The sequence below is a fragment of the Scyliorhinus torazame genome, chromosome 3, assembly GCF_047496885.1.
Source record: "Scyliorhinus torazame isolate Kashiwa2021f chromosome 3, sScyTor2.1, whole genome shotgun sequence".
In the NCBI taxonomy this organism is placed as follows: domain Eukaryota; kingdom Metazoa; phylum Chordata; class Chondrichthyes; order Carcharhiniformes; family Scyliorhinidae; genus Scyliorhinus; species Scyliorhinus torazame.
Window position 1 is genome coordinate 267565826 of NC_092709.1, and position 18676 is coordinate 267584501.

General features: G+C 43.5%; 1 protein-coding gene across 2 annotated transcripts in view; it reads right to left on the reverse strand.

Annotated features, from left to right (window-relative positions):
- Positions 1-261: 261 nt before the first annotated feature.
- ube2r2 (ubiquitin-conjugating enzyme E2R 2) overlaps positions 262-18676 on the reverse strand; it is a 217291-nt gene continuing 198876 nt past the window's right edge. For both annotated transcript variants that reach the window (XM_072497228.1, XM_072497227.1), the window contains 2 exons: positions 14981-15115; positions 262-1495 (listed from right to left, as the gene is read on the reverse strand). In XM_072497228.1, coding sequence (XP_072353329.1) covers positions 1276-1495; positions 14981-15115 — 355 coding nt within the window. In that variant the 3' untranslated portion in view covers positions 262-1275. The remainder of the gene's footprint in view (positions 1496-14980; positions 15116-18676) is intronic.

The following is an 18676-nucleotide window of genomic DNA, read 5'->3' on the forward strand; positions in this document are numbered from 1 at the left end:
AATACCTGTTCCTATGTTTGCAAATGTCATTCAGCTTCCATCCCCACACCTCGGAGTCTGTTCCACTATTCACTTAGTTAATGCCGGATCTATAATTTAACTCCACCTTCGTTTTATAGCTCTTAACCCTTATATTACTCTTAGTTTGCTAGGTCTTTGCAGCTGCTTATTAATGTCGCAACCCAATTCCTGAATGAGAAGCTGCACTATTATTAAATGGCTAACTGAAGGTACATTGAAAAGTAATGAAAACCCTGTGTATTTCATAACAAAACCAACATTTTTATTCACATTTTATTAGTAGATGCAAAGACAAAGTAATTTATAGCGCAGGAGACAACACAAAATATTTTTGATTCCTACAAGAAAGAAAAAAATGCAGAAGAGAACAAAAGAAAAATTCAAGGAATCGCAGCTGGAAATAGAGCTATATGTTATTTAGTGCACTGTATTGGTTTCCAATTTTCTATTTAATATAATTTTCTGATCTATTACCATTGCTTTACATCATGTAAACGTGTTTGTTAAGTGAAAAATCCAGCGACTGCAAAAAAATAAATAAGCTAGGATCCAGCAAACATCAGCATTAATATTAGATGTGACCAGTTTTAAACCAAATTCAGGAACTTTTTGACCACAATTTATAAAAGAAAAAGAAAAGAAATGGGAAAACTTGATCAAACTCAGCTATTGATGGAACTTCTACAACTACAATTAAAAAAAAACTCAAAATGCAAATTGCTGGAGAATGCGGTGTACTCAAAGATTGTAAAAACTGCCAAAGAAAAATCTAGATGCTAACATACTTAAGAATCAAAAAGCAGTAGGCTACACACGCCCCAATGTTCCCTCCCCCAAAAAGAATATTTCACCACATAGTTAAGAAAAAATATCAAGAGGTGCACACTATGTGACAGGAGCAGCTTAACCTTGGCAGTCCATTTTACTATTGAGTGCTACAAGTCTCCATATATCCCCACTTGAACCCCCCCCCCCCAAACAAAATCAAATTACTGGGCTTACATAAGCCTTCCATGGCAGGAAGAGAGTAAGAATCGGGTGTGAACAATTGTTTTTTTGAAGAAAATTAGCAGATCCAGTTACATTATATAGTGGGATTATAGTCTAGTATGGAGGTTTCATAGACAGTCTGCGGAGTTAAGAGGTCCATTAAAAAGGAGCATTTCAAGACCCACACAACAGGATGCAGCAGGTGGCAAGTTCTGGGCTGGGCTGTTGCTAGGTTAGTGCTGCTCCTTTTCTGGCCTGTGTACGTCACGACTCCTCATTTCCAGAGTCCTCGTCATCATAGCAGTCAGCATCTTCTTCTTCCTCCTCCTCTTCGTCTATATCATCATCATATAAATCATCATAAAGCAAGTCTGAACTGTTGTCACTGGAAGGCACTTTGGTCTTGATGCAATATTCAGCCAGTGTGGTTGGAACCTTCACACCATCTTTTTCAGCTTCAGCCTTGGTTGAAAGCACTTGTTTCCTGATAAGAAAAACAGTAAGGTGGTAACAATAAATAATTGACTTACACAACTGATCTGTGCGCACAATTTTCATTTTGATCTGTACAACAGAAAGGACCTCAGTGTGTGGAAATCAAAATTCATTATAGCTCTTATGTCCAATTCATTCCTTGATGGTGCTTTAAGCTCCTTATTTACCTGATAGCGCACCAACACTCTGTGTTCAAACAATATGAAGAACCACTTCCTGATTTCACTCCTAAATAGTCTGGCTCTAATTTTAAGATTGTGCCCTCTTGTTCAGGATCTCCCTCACCAATGGAAGTAGTTTATCTGTACCTAACCTATTGAATCCTTTCACCATTTTGCATACCTCAACCAGACAACTACTCAACTTCATAAATTGGGGGCAGCACGGTGGTGCAGTGGGTTAGCCCTATTGCCTCACGGCATTGAGGTCCCAGGTTCGATCCCGGCTCTGGGTCACTGTCCGTGTGGAGTTTGCACATTCTCCCAGTGTTTGCGTGGGTTTCACCCCCACAACCCAAAGATGTGCAGGTTAGGTGGATTGGCCACGCAAAATTGCCCCTTAATTGGAAAAAATGAATTGGGTACTCAAAGTTTTTTTAAAAACTTCAGAAATTGTACTAAATACATTATTTAACAGTTTCTGAAAAATTTGTACTGCTATTCATCCAAGGCTGATGCATTTTTCCAGAACTGTACTGCCCAAAACTGAATGTAGTACTTCGTTCAGACAGGCTTGATCAAGATTCTGTGCAACCAAAGCAACAACTTCTCACTTCTATATTCCATCTTGCATTAGTTAAATGTTAATATTCCATTAGCCTTTTTGATAACTTTTATAAGAATTATAATAATCCCGAACTAGATATTATATGAGGCAAATAAAATTTCATAGTCATCTCAGCACTTAACTTTTTTGTAAAGGTGGTGGTTTAGGACTAGAGGAAATACATATTATTCAAAATATTCCAGTACAAGATGTTGGAAGAAAATAAAAAATGTATTAAAGAGGATTTGATTAAAAATCAATATATTTTCTTACCTGTGGGAACCTTTGGTTACTCTTATAGCAAACAGCACCTTCCCATTAACAAGTGTAGAGCTATGACTTGGGATCAAACTGAACCAGAGCAGCTGAACAAAGATTGGGTACACTGTGACCCCAGAATAGGTTAGGGCTGTCTCAGCCCAGTTCTGAGTGCAACCAGGTGGCGCATGAAGCTCCTCTCAAATTACGATGAAATTGACAGTCTCGCCAGAAAACAATGACCACTTGAGGAGTGGGAAAGTTAACATACTACAGGAGGGAATGGGCTGCACTGTACCTGCCCATACTGACACCAGGTGAAAAAAATATCTATTCTCCAATATGAACAGCCCTGTGTCAAAATTTCACCAAAAATACTGCAAATTACTCCAGTATAAAAACTGAAAATCTGGAAGCTCGTAGTTTACAAGACAAATTATATGGGGTTGAAACTATGGGAAAGGAAATGGAAGGGCACACATTCATGAAATTGGTTATTACTTGGCAGATGTGCAGAAAAGAATGAAATTATATATATTAGGTGAATTGGACATTCTGAATTCTCCCTCAGTGTACCTGGAATGTGGCGACTAGGGGATTTTCACAGTAATGTCATTGCAGTGTTAATATAAGCCTACTTGTGACACTAATAAAGATTATTGGACAGAAAAAAATGAGGCTTTATATAAATTTTACACAGTTTTTTGTCCAAGTGGTCTGTTTTGATTGATCAGCTTCGGGGTGCATCTGTTGGCAGTTTTCTTTGGTGGGTGGTACCCGAGTACATGGTGGGTGGTACCCGAGTACATGGTGGGTGGTACCCGAGTACATGGTGGGTGGTACCCGAGTACATGGTGGGTGGTACCCGAGTACATGGTGGATGGTACCCGAGTACATGGTGGATGGTACCCGAGTACATGGTGGATGGTACCCGAGTACATGGTGGGTGGTACCCGAGTACATGGTGGGTGGTACCCGAGTACATGGTGGGTGGTACCCGAGTACATGGTGGGTGGTACCCGAGTACATGGTGGGTGGTACCCGAGTACATGGTGGGTGGTACCCGAGTACATGGTGGGTGGTACCCGAGTACATGGTGGGTGGTACCCGAGTACATGGTGGGTGGTACCCGAGTACATGGTGGGTGGTACCCGAGTACATGGTGGGTGGTACCCGAGTACATGGTGGGTGGTACCCGAGTACATGGTGGGTGGTACCCGAGTACATGGTGGGTGGTACCCGAGTACATGGTGGGTGGTACCCAAGTACACCAAGTACCTGAATGTTAGAACAAAGTTTTAAAATATCTAACTAACCAACTGTCAGGTGTAGAACAGAGTTTGCGGAACATCCTCAACAAATGCAAGACTTTCGACAAGAGGGGAGAGTAGGGGGATGGGAGAATGCATGCATGGTATGGGATGGGGGTTTAAAGAAGTTTTGTTGCAATAAAGATACTAATTGCACGTCAAATATGTTGTGGAACTATGCTAACAAACTTAATGAAGCAATTTTAAAGGGAGTGCAGGAAAAGAGACACATGGGAGTTCACAGACAAACCTTTGAAGGTGGTAGAACACGTTGAAAAAGTTGTTAAAACAAGGAGGATCTGGGGCTTCATAAATTGAGGCAGAGCACACGAGTGTTAAGCTACACTTGTATAAATCACTGGTTCGGCCTCAGGTGAAGTAGTACCATGTCCAATTCTGGGCACAACACTTTAGGAAGGATATCAGACCTAGGAGAGAAAAGCTTCAAACTGGAATTGCAAAACAGTGGCAATTAATTGCATTTGCACACTGGGACATTCCACAATTATGGCTTATGACATCTGTTTTGCAGCTTCAGCCTGTTCATATACTAAAGCTTTTTGTGTCTGCTATTAATTTTATTGCAGTCACGAAACTGAGCTTGGCGGAGAACCAAAACCTACGCTAGAAATTACATCCTTAAACTAGAGCTTCAATAGAACCAGGTCGATGTACAAAACGTAAAGACCAAGTCCTATCCCATCCGTGGTAATGTTGTTTGATGCTTTTTAAATTGTAATCCTGCAACCTATCTTTTAATAGAGATCTTTAAAAATGAACCCATTAGTTAAAATAACTTGCATGGTTTCACAAGAACTTCTTTATTATTGAAGTAATACTTGTATTCAAACAGCCATACAAATCGGATCGATAAAATTCCAATCTAAGATCCAACAGACTAAAAGCTATTGTGACAAGGTTGATTAAAGCAGGCAGCACAATAACTTAAGATACCTTTACAGCAATTTTAGGAGGACCTTTGTTTCTCAAAAGTAACCTGGCTTTAAAAAAAAAAACACTCCTCTCCCTTGTACTCTCCAACGAGTGCAAGGAGTTCACAGACTTTATTGCCACTAAGATTGGGGCCATCCAATTATCTGCCTCTGCTGCTTCCCACCCTAGCGCACTGAATCAAACTTTTGGGACTGGAGACAGCTAGACCTGTGAGAGACACCCTACTCGGGCAGAGGGCTGAGTGTGAAAAACAATCCAGGGGTGACGTAACAGGAAAATGGTAAATTCATTGATTGGGGTAATAACTGCTCATTTGCCTTACCTATTCTGAATTACTTTTAGATTAAAGGTAAAAAGGAAAAATATTTTACAGATTAAATAAACTAAAAAAAAAAAAGTTGGGAATGTTATAAACCCAAATTAAAAGCTAATTAAACAAAATAGGGATGCAGGGCCAGGTGATGTGTTGTTCCTGCATAATGTGACTACACCTGCAGGAAGTGCACCCAACACCAGCTCCTCAGAGAGTTAGGGAACTGGAGCTGGATGAACTTCGGATCATCCGGGAGGCAGAGGGGGTGATAGAGAGGAGTTACAGGGAGATAGCCACACCCAAGGTACAGGACAAGAGTAGCTGGGTTACAGTAAGGGGAAGGAAAACAAACGGGCAGACAGTGCAGGGATCCCTCGTTGCCGTTCCCCTTCAAAAAAGTATACCGTTTTGGATGCTGCTGGGAGAAGGGGCGGGGGAAATATGGACCTACCGGGGGAAGGCCCTAGCAGCCAGGTCTCTGGCATTGAGCCTGGCTCTGTGGCTCAGAAGGGAAGCGGAAGCATAGAAAAGCAATAGTGATAGGAGACTTAATGGTTAGGGGAATGGATAGGGGATTCTATGGTCGCGAATGAGACTCCCGGCAGGTATGCTGCCTCCCGGGTGCCAGGAATGTCTCGGATCGAGTCTATAGGATTCTTAAGGGGGAGCAACCAGAAGTCATGGTGCACACAGGCACCAACAACATAGCTAAGAAAAGGGATGAGGATCTAAAAAATGATTTTAGGGAGTTAGGTTGGAAGCTAAAGAGCAGGACAAGCAGAGTAGTGATCTCAGGATTGCTACTGGTGCCACGAGCAAGTGGAACCAGAGCTATGGATGAGAGGATAGGGTAGCTGTTGAACAGGCAGAAATAATATGCAGCAAGTCTGTGAGGAAGGATAGACAGTTGATAGGGCAAAATTGCACTCTGTGGAATGGGTTAAAATGTGTCTGTTTCAATGCAAGGAGTGTCAGGAATAAGGGAGATGAACTTGGAGCATGGATTAGTGCTTGGAAGTGTGATGTTGTGGCCATCACGGAGACATGGATCTCACAGGACCAGGAATGGTTGTTAGATGTTCCGGGGTTTAGATGTTTTCAGAAGAATAGGGAGGGAGATAAGAGAGGAGGGGGAGTGGCACTGTTAATTAGGGAGTGCACCACAGCTACAGAGATGGAGGTAGTTGAGGAGGGTTTGTCTACTGAGTCAGTATGGGTGGAAATCAGAAACAAGAAAGGAGCAGTCACTTTCTTGGGAGTTTTCTATAGACCTCCAAATAGCAGCAGAGAGATAGAGGAACAGATTGGGCGGCAGATCTTGGAAAAGTGCAGAAGTAACAGAGTTGTTGTCATGGGTGACTTCAACTTCCCTAATATTGACTGGAACCTCCTTAGTGCAAATGGTTTGGATGGAGCAGATTTTGTCAGGTGTGTACAGGAAGGATTCCTGACTCAATATGCTGATAGGCCAACTAGAGGGGAGGCCATATCGGACTTGGTGCTCGGCAACGAACCAGGCCAGGTGTCAGATGTCTCGGTGGGAGAGCATTTTGGTGACAGTGACCACAACTCCTTAACCTTTACCATAGTCATGGAGAGGGATAGGAACAGCCAGTATGGGAAGGTATTTAATTGGGGGAGGGGAAATTATATTGCTGTTAGACAGGAGCTGAGGAGCATAAAGCAGGAACAATTGTTCTTGGGGAAATGCACAACAGTAATGTGGGGGTTGTTTAAGGAACACTTGCTGCGAGTGCTGAATTGTTTTGTCCCACTGAGACGAGGAAGGAATGGTAAGGTGAAGGAGCCTTGGATGACAAGAGAAGTGGAGCTTCTAGTCAAGAGGAAGAAGGAAGCTTACATAAGGTTGAGGAAGCAAAGATCTGACTCTGCTCTAGAGGGTTACAAGGCAGCCAGGAAGGAACTCAAAAATGGACTGAGGAGAGCTAGAAGGGGGCATGAAAAACCCCGGTGGGAAGGATTAGGGAACACCCGAAGGCGTTCTACACTTGTGAGAAATAAGAGGATGATCAGAGTGAGTAGGGTCGATCAGGGATAGTGGAGGGAACTTGCCTAGAGTCTGAGGAGTTGGGGGGGCCCAAAATGAATATTTTGCTTCAGTATTCACTAGAGAGAGGGACCTTGTCGCTCATGAGAACAGTGTGAACCAGGTTAATAGACCAGAACAGGTTGATATTAAGGAGGAGGATGAGCTGGAAATTTTGAAAAGCATCAGGATGGATAAGTCCCCTGGGCCTGACGGGATATACTCAAGGTTACTACGGGAAGTGAGGGAGGAGATTGCTGCGCCGTTGGCGATGATCTTTGCGTCCTCACTCTCCACTGAAGTAGTACCGGATGATTGGAGGGAGGCGAATGTTGTTTCCCTGTTCAAGAAAGGGAATAGGGAAATCCCTGGGAATTACAGACCCATCAGTCTTACGTCTGTGGTGAGCAAAATATTGGAAAGGATTCTGAGAGATAGGATTTATAATTATTTAAAAAAACATAGTTTGATTAAAGATAGTTAGCATGGCTTTGAGAGGGACAGGTCATGCCTTTCAAGCCTCATTGAATTCTTGGAGGACGTGACGAGATGCATTGATGAAGATCAGGCAGTGGATGTGATGTATATGGATTTCAGTAAGGCATTTGATAAGGTTCCCCATGGTAGGCTCATTCAGAAAGTTAGGGGGCATAGGATACAGGGAAATGTGGCTGTCTGGATACAGAATTGGCTGGCCGAAAGAAGACAGCGAGTGGTAGTGGATGGAAAGTATTCTGCCTGCAGGTCGGTGACCAGTGGTATCCCGCAAGGATCTGTTCTGGGACCTCTGCTCTTTGTGGTTTCTGTAAATGACTTGGATGAGGAAGTGGAAGGGTGGGTTTGTACGTTTGCCGATGACACGAAGGTTGGGGGAGTTGTAGATAGTGTTGAGGGTTGTTGCAGGTTACAACAGAACATTGACAGGATGCAGAGCTGGGCTGAGAAGTGGCAGATGGAGTTCAACCTTGATAGATATGAAGTGATTCATTTTGGAAGTTCGAATTTGAACGCTGAATACAGGGTTAAAGGCAGGATTCCTGGAAGTGTGGAGGAACAGAGGGATCTTGGGGTCCACGTACATAGATCCCTCAAAGTTGCTACCCAGGTTGATAGGGTTGTTTAGAAGGCGTATTGTGTTGACTTTCATTAACAGGGGGATTGAGTTTAAGAGCCGCGAGGTTTTGCTGCAGCTTTATAAAACACTAGTTAGACCACACTTGGAATAGTGTGTCCAGTTCTGGTCGCCTCATTATAGGAAGGATGTGGATGCTTTGGAGAGGGTACAGAGGAGATTTACCAGGGTGCTGCCTGGATTGGTGGGCATGCCTCATGAAGAAAGGTTGAGGGAGCTAGGGCTTTTCTCACTGGAGCGAAGAAGGCAGAGAGGTGACTTGATAGAGGTGTACAAGGTGATGAGAGGCATGGATAGAGTGGATAGCCAGAGACTTTTCCTCAGGGTGGAAATGGCTGTCACGAGGGGACATAATTTTAAGGTGATTGGAGGAAGGTACAGGGGAGATGTCAGAGGTAGGTTCTTTACACAGAGAATGGTGGGTGTGTGGAATGCACTGCCAGCAGAGGTGGTGGAGTCAGAGTCATTAGGGACATCTAAGCGACTCTTAGGCACATGGACAGCAGTAAATTCTTTTTTCTTTTTAGAAATTTAGAGTACCCAATTATTTATCTTTTCAATTAAGGGACAATTTAGCATGGCCAATCCACCTAACCTGCACATCTTTGGGTTGTGGGGGTGAAACCCACGCAGACATGGGGAGAATGTGCAAACTCCACACAGACAGTGACCCAGGGCCGGGATTCGAACCGGGTCCTCAGCGCCGCAGTCCCAGAGCTATCCACTGCGCCACATGCCGCCCTCTGGACAGCAGTAAATTGAAGGGGTGTAGGTTACGTTGATCTTAGATTAGGATAAATGCTCGGCACAACATCGTGGGCTGAAGGGCCTGTACTGTGCTGTGTTCTAATGTGGGAGTTGGTGGACACCATTGTATTTCCTAGTGAGCACATTTGTGGTAAGTGTTGGATGCCCGAGGCACTTCGGCTCAGAACTGATGAGCTTCAGATGCTGGGACACATCAGGGTGGGTGAGAGTTTCCTGGCCTCGGTATTTCAGGAGGCAGTCACATCCCTTAGAATAATCAACTTGAATTTGGCCAGTGATCAGGGACAGGAAGGTGCGACTATGAGTGATGCAGGTAGAGGGATCCAGGGGTTGGGTTGCAGGAGCCTTAGTCCTTGCCTTGTCCAACAGATTTGAGATTCTTGCACCATGTTGACAATACCAGCGACTGTAGGGATGATGAGTAAACTGACCACCGCGCCGAGGTACAGGGAGCTGTTCAAGTGGGGAAGAGAAAAAAAAAAATGATCGTATAGTTAGGGGCATTGACACTGTTCTCTGTGACCAGGATCGAGAGTCCCGAAGGGTGTGTTGCCTGCCTGGTGACAGAGTTTGGGATGGCTCATTTGGGCTGCAGCGGACTTGTGAGTGAGAGGATAAAGATCCAGTTGTCGTGTTACACCTAGGTACCAATGACATAGGTAGAACAAGGATAGAGGTTCTGTTGAAGGAATATGAGCAGTTAGGGGCTAAATTAAAAAGCAGAACTAAAAGGCAATCATCTGCGGATTATTACCTGAGCCATGAACTAGCTGGCACAGGGTCAATAATATTAAAGAGGTAAAGGTTGCTGTGGGAGAAATGGGTTTGAATTCATGGGACTTTGGCACCAGTACTGGGGAGCGAGGGAGCTGTTCCGATGGTACAGTCTTCACCTGAATCAAGCTGGGACCCGAGTCCTGGCGAATCATATAACTAGGACTGTACATAGGGTTTTAAACTAAATAGTGGTTTGGGGGGGGGGGGGGGGGGGGGGGGGGGGGTGGACCTCGGAGCCATGAGGCAACAGGGCAAACCCACTGCGCCACCGTGCTGCCCCAGAAAACCAAAGTTGAAGGAGAAGTTAGGAGTGCAGGTTAGTGATGCGGTTGATTGTTACCAGAAAATAAAAGGAACGGACAGAATGTACAAAGAACAAGAAATGTACAGCACAGGAACAGGCCCTTCGGCCCTCCAAGCCTGTGCCGACCATGCTGCCCGACTAAACTACAATCTTCTACACTTCCTGGGTCCGTATCCCTCTATTCCCATCCTATTCATGTATTTGTCAAGATGCCCCTTAAATGTCACTATCGTCCCTGCTTCCACCACCTCCTCCGGTAGCGAGTTCCAGGCACCCACTACCCTCTGCGTAAAAAACTTGCCTCGTACATCTACTCTAAACCTTGCCCCTCTCACCTTAAACCTATGCCCCCTAGTAATTGACCCCTCTACCCCGGGGAAAAGCCTCTGACTATCCACTCTGTCTACGCCCCTCATAATTTTGTAGACCTCTATCAGGTCGCCCCTCAACCTCCTTCATTCCAGTGAGAACAAACAGAGTTTATTCAACCGCTCCTCACAGCTAATGCCCTCCATACCAGGCAACATTCTGGTAAATCTCTTCTGCAGCCTCTCTAAAGCCTCCACATCCTTCTGGTAGTGTGGCGACCAGAATTGAACACTATACTCCAAGTGTGGCCTAACTAAGGTTCTATACAGCTGCAACATGACTTGCCAATTCTTATACTCAATGCCCCGGCCAATGAAGGCAAGCATGCCGTATGCCTTCTTGACTACCTTCTCCACCTGTGTTGCCCCTTTCAGTGACCTGTGGACCTGTACTCCTAGATCTCTTTGACTTTCAATACTCTTGAGGGTTCTACCATTCACTGTATATTCCCTACCTGCATTAGACCTTCCAAAATGCATTACCTCACATTTGTCCTGATTAAACTCCATCTGCCATCTCTCCGCCCAAGTCTCCAAACAATCTAAATCCTGCTGTATCCTCTGACAGTCCTCATCGCTATCCGCAATTCCACCAACCTTTGTGTCGTCTGCAAACTTACTAATCAGACCAGTATGAATGTCATACTGCACCAATCATACAAGAGTAGGGAAATTTGATAATAGAACAAACTTAAAGGCTTTGTATCTGAATGCATGAAGCATTCGGAATAGAATCAATGAGTTAACAGCATATGCCGTTTGATTTGGTGGTGATTAGAGACATGGTTACAAGGAGACGAGGTCTGGGAGTTGCATATCAAAGGGTACTCAGTATTTCAGAAGGATAGACAGAAAGGAGAAGGAGGTGATGAAGCTTTGGTAGTAAAGGAAGTGATCAGTGCTGTAGTGGGAAATGACGTAGGCACTGGAGAACAAGACGTGGAATCAACCTGGGTAGAAATAAGAAATAGCAAAGATGTTCATGGTGGGAGTAATCTATAGATCCCCAAAAAGTAATTCCACAGTGGGACACAGGGTGAATCAGGAAATACTAGGCTTGTAAGAAAGGTATGACAATAATCATGGTTGATCAAACTGGCAAGGGTAGCCTTGAGGGAGAGTTCATTGAATGTATCAGATTTTTAATTTTTGAAAATAAATTTAGAGTACCAATTCATTTTTTCCAATTAAGGGGCAATTTAGCGAGGCCAATCCACCTATCCTGCATATCTTTGGGTTGTGGAGATGAGACCCATGCAGACACGGGGAGAATGTGCAAACTCCACATGGACAGTGACCCGGGGCTGGGATCAAACCCGGGTCCTCTGCGCATTGAGGCAGCAGTGCTAACCACTGTACCACCACGCCGCCCAGATTGGGAAACTTTTAAAGATCAACAAAAGGTTACTAAAAACAAAGAGCAAAGGAGAGTTATTAAAGAAAACTAGCGCAAAATATAAAAAACGATGGCAAAAGCTTCTATAAGCATATAAAAGGGAAGAGGTCCTTTGGAGGATCAGACTGGGGAGTAATAGTAGGGAACATAGAAATGGCAGAGACGCTAAATCAATATTTTGCCTCAGTTTTCATGGGGGAGTACCATCCCAATATTAACAGTTAATGCAGAGGTAATAGAAAGGGAGGAACAGGGTAAACTCCACCTCATGCGCAGGGATGAGCCTCATGCAGCTACAGGTGGTGCACAGGGCTCACTTAACCCGGACATGGATGAGTGGTTTCTTCCCAGAGATGGAGGATAAGCGAGAGGTGTCAGGGGATCCGGCCAACCACACCCACATGTTCTGGTCCTGCCCCAAGCTTCGCGGGTCTGGACTTCCTTCCTTGAGGTCATGTCCAGTGGTTGGGGTGGAGATGGAGCCATGCCGGTTAGTGGCAGTCTTCGGGGTATCAGAGCACCCACAGCTCTTTGTAGGAGGGGGGGGGGGGGGGGGGGGGGCAACGCCCTGGCATTCGCCTCCCTTATTACCCAGCGGAGACTCACGCTTGGATGGAGGTCGGCAACACCACCCTCGGAATCGGACTAGTTATCCAAACCAGCGGAGTTTCTAAACTTCGCCATCAGAGGACGGGTTCCAACACACGTGGAAACAATTCACTAGCCTCTTCGAAGACCTGTTAAGACCAGCAGCTGTCCGAGCCACAGAATCCCCCCTTTAAAAAAAATTGTTTTACAGGACATGGCAGTCGCTGGCTAGGTCAGCTGCCCATACTTAATTGACCCCTGGAAGGAGGTGGTGAGCTACCTTGCTGAACTGCTGCAATCCCTGTGGTGGAGGTACACCCACCGAGCTATGAGGGAGGGAGAAACAATGGCTTCTCTTCCCACTCCCACACCATTAACTCTGATGTCCCTCAAAGATTTATCCTTGGCCCCCTCCTAATCCTCATCGACATGCTACCCCTCAGTGACATCGTCCAAAAACACGTGAAGGTTCTATATGTACACTGACAACACCCCATCAACACTTCTCTTGACCTCTGTAGGCTACTTGTCCAACCAATTGCCCAAATCTCTCTTTACATGACATGGTGCCAAATTTTATTTGATAATGCTTCTGTGAAGCTCCTTGGTATGCTTTCCCACTTTAAAGGCACTGTATAAATACAAGTCACGATTGTTATTGCTGTTGGGGGGAGAGGGATGTGGACAGGGGAATTAAAGATCACAACATATGGTTTCTCCAGAATTAGAAAGGGTGTTTTACAAGTGCAACCCATATAATCATGAACTCTTGCTTACAAACACAACATAATTGATGAAATGCAACAGTTATGTAAGCTTACAATGCAAGGTCCTTCCTTTCCAAAATAAAAATGATATCTCAACACGTTCATAAAGTCAATCTTCTTTAACTGCAAATCACTTGTGCAATGCCTAAAATCAAAATGTTGTCTATGAAAGGTGAAATCTAGCCTGGTTAATTTCTGATGTTACCCAAGTGACAAAGTGCACTTGCTAGTCAGCTCAGGAGTAGATTTGTGTATAGAATTCCTCCTGACGTGACAACATGAATCAAAACAGTGGTATAAACAATATTCCTCAGTCATGTCCATAAATGGGGCAGGTGGACGGGGAAGAGGACCTGGTTTTTCAAACTTGTACGAGCTGCAGCACTTTTTGGATTTTTTACAATTCTATCTAACATTATTCACAATCATATTCCAGAAGCTTCAATATTTAATGATTTGTGCAAGAAAGCATTATGATGATAATTATGCAAATGATATGCTGGCCTTCATTGTGAGAAGATTTGATTACAGGAACAGGGTTGTCTTCCTGTCTATGTTTCTATATAGGGCTTTGGTGAGGCCACACCTGGAGTATTGTGTGCAGTTTTGGTCTCCTTATCGAGGAAGTTTGTTCTAGCTATAGAAGGAGTGTAGCGAACGTTTACCAGACTGATTCCTGGTATGGCAGGACTGATGTATGAGGGGAGATTGAACGATTGTATTGGCTGGAGTTCAGAAGAATGAGGGGGGGGGGGGGGGGGGGGATCTCATAGAAACCTGTAAAATTCTAACAGGACTGGACAGGGTAGATGCAAGAAGGATGTTCCCGATGGTGGGTGTGTCCAGAACCAGGGGGCACAGTCTGAGGATAAGGGGTAGACCCTGTAGGACAGAGATGAGAAAAAATGTCTTCATCCAGAGAGTGGTGGGCCTGTGGAATTCATTACCACAGGAAGTAGTTGAGTCCAAAACATTGTATGGTTCCAAGAAGCAGTTAGATATAGCACTTAGAGTGAAGGGGAGCATAGGATATGGGGGAAAACGGGATTAGGCTATTGAGTTGGATGATCAGCCATGATCATAATGAATGGCGGAGCGGGCTTGAAGGGACGAATGGCCTCATCCTGCTCCTATTTTTTCTATGTTTCTAAGGAAATATGAATTTTCCCAGAAAAAACATTTGACATGGGAGGGTTTGAATACGTTTCTAAATACAATGTAGCAATCTGATTTTCATATTTAACAAACCTCTTGTTTCCAAGCTGCTTCAAAGTAGGTCAAAATAAGAAATAACGGATGACTGAGGGTGCATTTTTGGATCAGGGTATTTCATTACATTTAAGTACAATAGAGTAATATGTGTACACATAATATTGCAGCACACGTATTTCATTTAAGTCAGTTTGATCAAGCAATGGAGAATCTCCTTTTTAATCTCAAGATAACCATACATCTGGATTCCTAGTTCTACCCAGTTTTAGGAAGGAAGAATATTCATATCGTAATTCAAACTTACTAAAACCGGTTTTAAAGATAAATGGTCACAAGGATGATACATGATTCAATAGTTTAGAATTCTGCACCTATCAGCCATTTCTGTGGTTTGGAGAAGACTTCCAGTTCACTGTCAGGCAATGTTGCAAGGGAGAGGTGAATGAGAGAGGGAAGAAGAAAGAAGGTCTACTTTAGGACTTTATGATTTTTAAAAAAGAATTTACATTTCTTACCTGATGATTTCAGCATATTCTTTGTCTTTCCCTTTGCTATCTCTCCATTTTCTGAACATGACTGAGGCATCCACATTTGCTGGTGAGAATGTGTTTGGTTCATTCAATAATGAGATGACACTTAAAAGTATAGTCCTGGGGGAAGAATTAGAATAAAACAGTTAATTATTTCCTTAATTTCTGTATTAAATTTTGCAAGTTTTTTTTTATAAAGCCATGTGTTAAAAAATTAAGCACCACACTTTGTATATTTAACACAAATATTCCTTTTAGACCACAAAAATGGACATTAGAAAAAGCAGAACAAATGATACATCAGCAGTGAGCACAGATGATTTCACAATCCCATATGCAGTCTAAAAAATCAACTATGAAGCAGGCAGAAATAAATTTTTAGCCTATTTTTAAATTAATCTTCACTGGGTTCTTCGCCTCAGAATTGCATGTGATATTTTCTAAAAGACAGCAAACCAGTCAGGCAATTGAACCTTCAATTGATGTTCATGCCAACAGCAGGCTTACATAGCTTGTGAAAAATGCCTGCCTGCATTCAACATACCCACAACATGACTTCCACAGTGATCACGTGGGTATCCAATTTAAATATATTCTATTACACGTGCGGGATATCAAAAATTAGCACAAATTTAAGGAAAGAATTTAGGATCAGATTTAAAGACAAAACTCCCCCTCTGACAATAAAGTAGGTTGGGACTAATGGTTAAAATTGCACTGCACTTTATCTATGGAATCTATTAATAAAGAAATAATTGCAATTATATATTGCCTTCACAACTGTTATGATTCCGGCTAATGTTACAACTGGACAAGTCAGATTCCTGGGTGGAACCCGTCTCCATAGATATCTCCCAAGTTGTATTTTTGTTCAGAAATGTGGAGGGCAGCTACTGAACAGTCACAGAAGTCTGATGAACTTTTAACAAAAGAATAAAACATTCATTAAACAAGAAAAGAAGAATTATATTACACTATTCCTTCACCCACAAATATACTTTTATAGATATATACAGATTTGTAAGTATAACACAGGTTATCAAGTCTATCTTATACCCTAATCTTCATAGTGAATAAACAGCCCACTTACTAATAGGTGAATCGTGGTCAGTCACACCACACTCCAAAAGCCAAGTGATAGATGCCACCAAAGCAACTTCATGGACCTCGCATCAACTTCCCCATACACTGCGAGACACTGGTCTCACAGAAACACCATCTTTCACACGAGAGTTTCAAATCTGTACTCTCAAGGAACTCGCCTTGGAATCTTTTCCCAAACGCCACTTTCTCTCGGACATCTTCAACAGGATCCACCTTCAATGTTTCAATCTCTCAATGCTCCTTTCCTCGGGGTCGCCACATGCATTCAAGCTTTGCCTTCCATGCAATCTCTCAGATACTCAGACATACCAACAGAACACTGCCTCACAGGCCTTTAGTAAGGAGTCACCCACCTTTGCCTGGCTCCTCGGATATCCTGGCTTCTCACAAGCCCATTTCAAGCCTGCTTCCTGCAGCTCTGTCTCTTTAATTTGGAGCCTTTTCTCTGTTCCTTACTTTACCTTCACTTAACAGGACCTTGTTCAGATACCTGTTCTTGTTCCTTGACTTAAATGCCTTCTTGAGGCTTTCTTTTTTCCTCACTCCCTGGTTTCAGGGACTTTATGTTCTTTTGGGAAATCTGTTCTCTGCAGTTCCCTTTCCTGTGTCCAGCTTTTTCTGGCACCTGAACTCAAACTGTTTTTCTGTTTCTTTGTAGGTCTCCTACTGCGTGGAAAAGGCAGGGGAGTGATACTAGGTGAATTGTTCCTTGATAGGGCTAGCACAGACACGACGGGTCAAATGGTCTCCTTCTATGCTGTAAACATTTTATGATTCCATGATATAGGTTGGACAAACCAATTTGCAGTAATACTGTGGAGGAAGAGTTCATGGCAATTGTACAATAATTTTCCAGATCCTTATGTTGAGGAACCAGTTGGGAACAAGCTATTTTAGATCTAGCCTACTGAGAAAGGGCTAAATTAATAATTTTGCAGCAAAGAAACCTCTAGGGAAGAGTGACCATAACGGGGCAGAATGTTGGCTAGTGTTTTAGTTGCGTCTGTAACTTGGGCCAGGATTTTACGGCCACTAGCGTCTGGCAGGATATTATGGTCCCACCAAACGTAATGGAGATTTAATTGACTCTCTGCATCCGCATTCAGGGGGTGATTGGGGCGGGAAGAAGTGCATCACAGCGGACTTGCCACCCTCACATTGATTCTGTATACACCTCTCGCTGCTTCAGGAAGGCAGACAGTGTTATCAGAGACCCCTCCCACCCAGGCATTGCCTTCTTCCAGACCCTTCCATCAGGCAGGAGGTACAGAAGTCTAAAGACTCGCACATCCAGACATAGGAACAGCTTCTTCCCCACAGCTACAAGACTCCTCAACACTGCCCCTCAGACTGATCTGTTCCCTGTAAGAACACTATTCACGATGCCCTATGCTAGCTCTTGCTCATGTATTTGCTTGGTTTGGCCCCTTGTTCCGCACTGTAACCAATCACTGTTTTGTCGATGTACCATTCGTCAATGTTCTCTGTTGATTAATCTTGTGTCTACTATGTACGTACTGTGTACGTTCCTCAGCCACAGAAAAATACTTTTCACTGTACTTTGGTATATGTGACAATAAATAAAATCAATCAATCAATCCTGGACTGAACAAAACAGTACATAGGTATGAGGGGCACGTTGGCTTTCAGCAAAATATGCGACAGTAGACAAGAAATGACAAGCATTTGTACATAATATACATTTATATTACAGCAACAAATATACCTTCATTAAAGTACAAAACCCCCACAACAAAAGTGACACAAATCATGGCTTACAAGAAGAATTAAAGATAATACAAGATTAATGGAATAATAAAATGTTGCCTAAAAGTAGTAAGCCTTAGAATTGGGAGGTTATGCAATTCAGCAAAGGAGGGCCATTAAATTGATAACAAAAGTGTATGAAAGTAGACGAGCGACAGACATCAGACAGATTGCAAACATTTTAGGGCAGCACGATGGCACAGTGGTTAGCACTGCTGCCTCATGGCACCGAGGACCTGGGTTCAATCCCAGTCCCGGGTCACTGTCCGTGTGGAGTTTGCATATTCTCCCCGTGTCTGCGTGAGTCTCAGCCCCACAACCCAAAAATGATGGGCAGGATGGGTAAATTGGCCACACTAAATTGTCCCTTAATTGGAAATAAACAGAATTGGGTATTTGAAATTTAAGAAAAACAAACAATTAGACCCACTGTGCCACACCCAACTTGGCCCAATGAGCTGCAGCCTCTCCCCTGTCCCACTCCACTCTTGATCGCTAGCCACGCCCTCTGGAAGTGTGCAAGTTAAGCGGGTAGGGTGGGCGATGAGGGTTGGCTGGTCCGGAGAGGCGGAAGTGGTTTTAATTCTAACTTTTCCTGGGTAACTATTCCTGTAAGACATTGTTAAGATACTGGACAAGAACCCCAAACAATTTTCAATTTGTAAAACTGTGAGAAAAGGATACTTCACCTCAGGAGTGATGTCTCTGACCAATAGGTATCTTTTATATTAAAACAAACTTTAATTTAAACACAGAATTAACCACATTAACATCAAAGGAATAGGTTTACGATCAACAGTTAAACAGTTC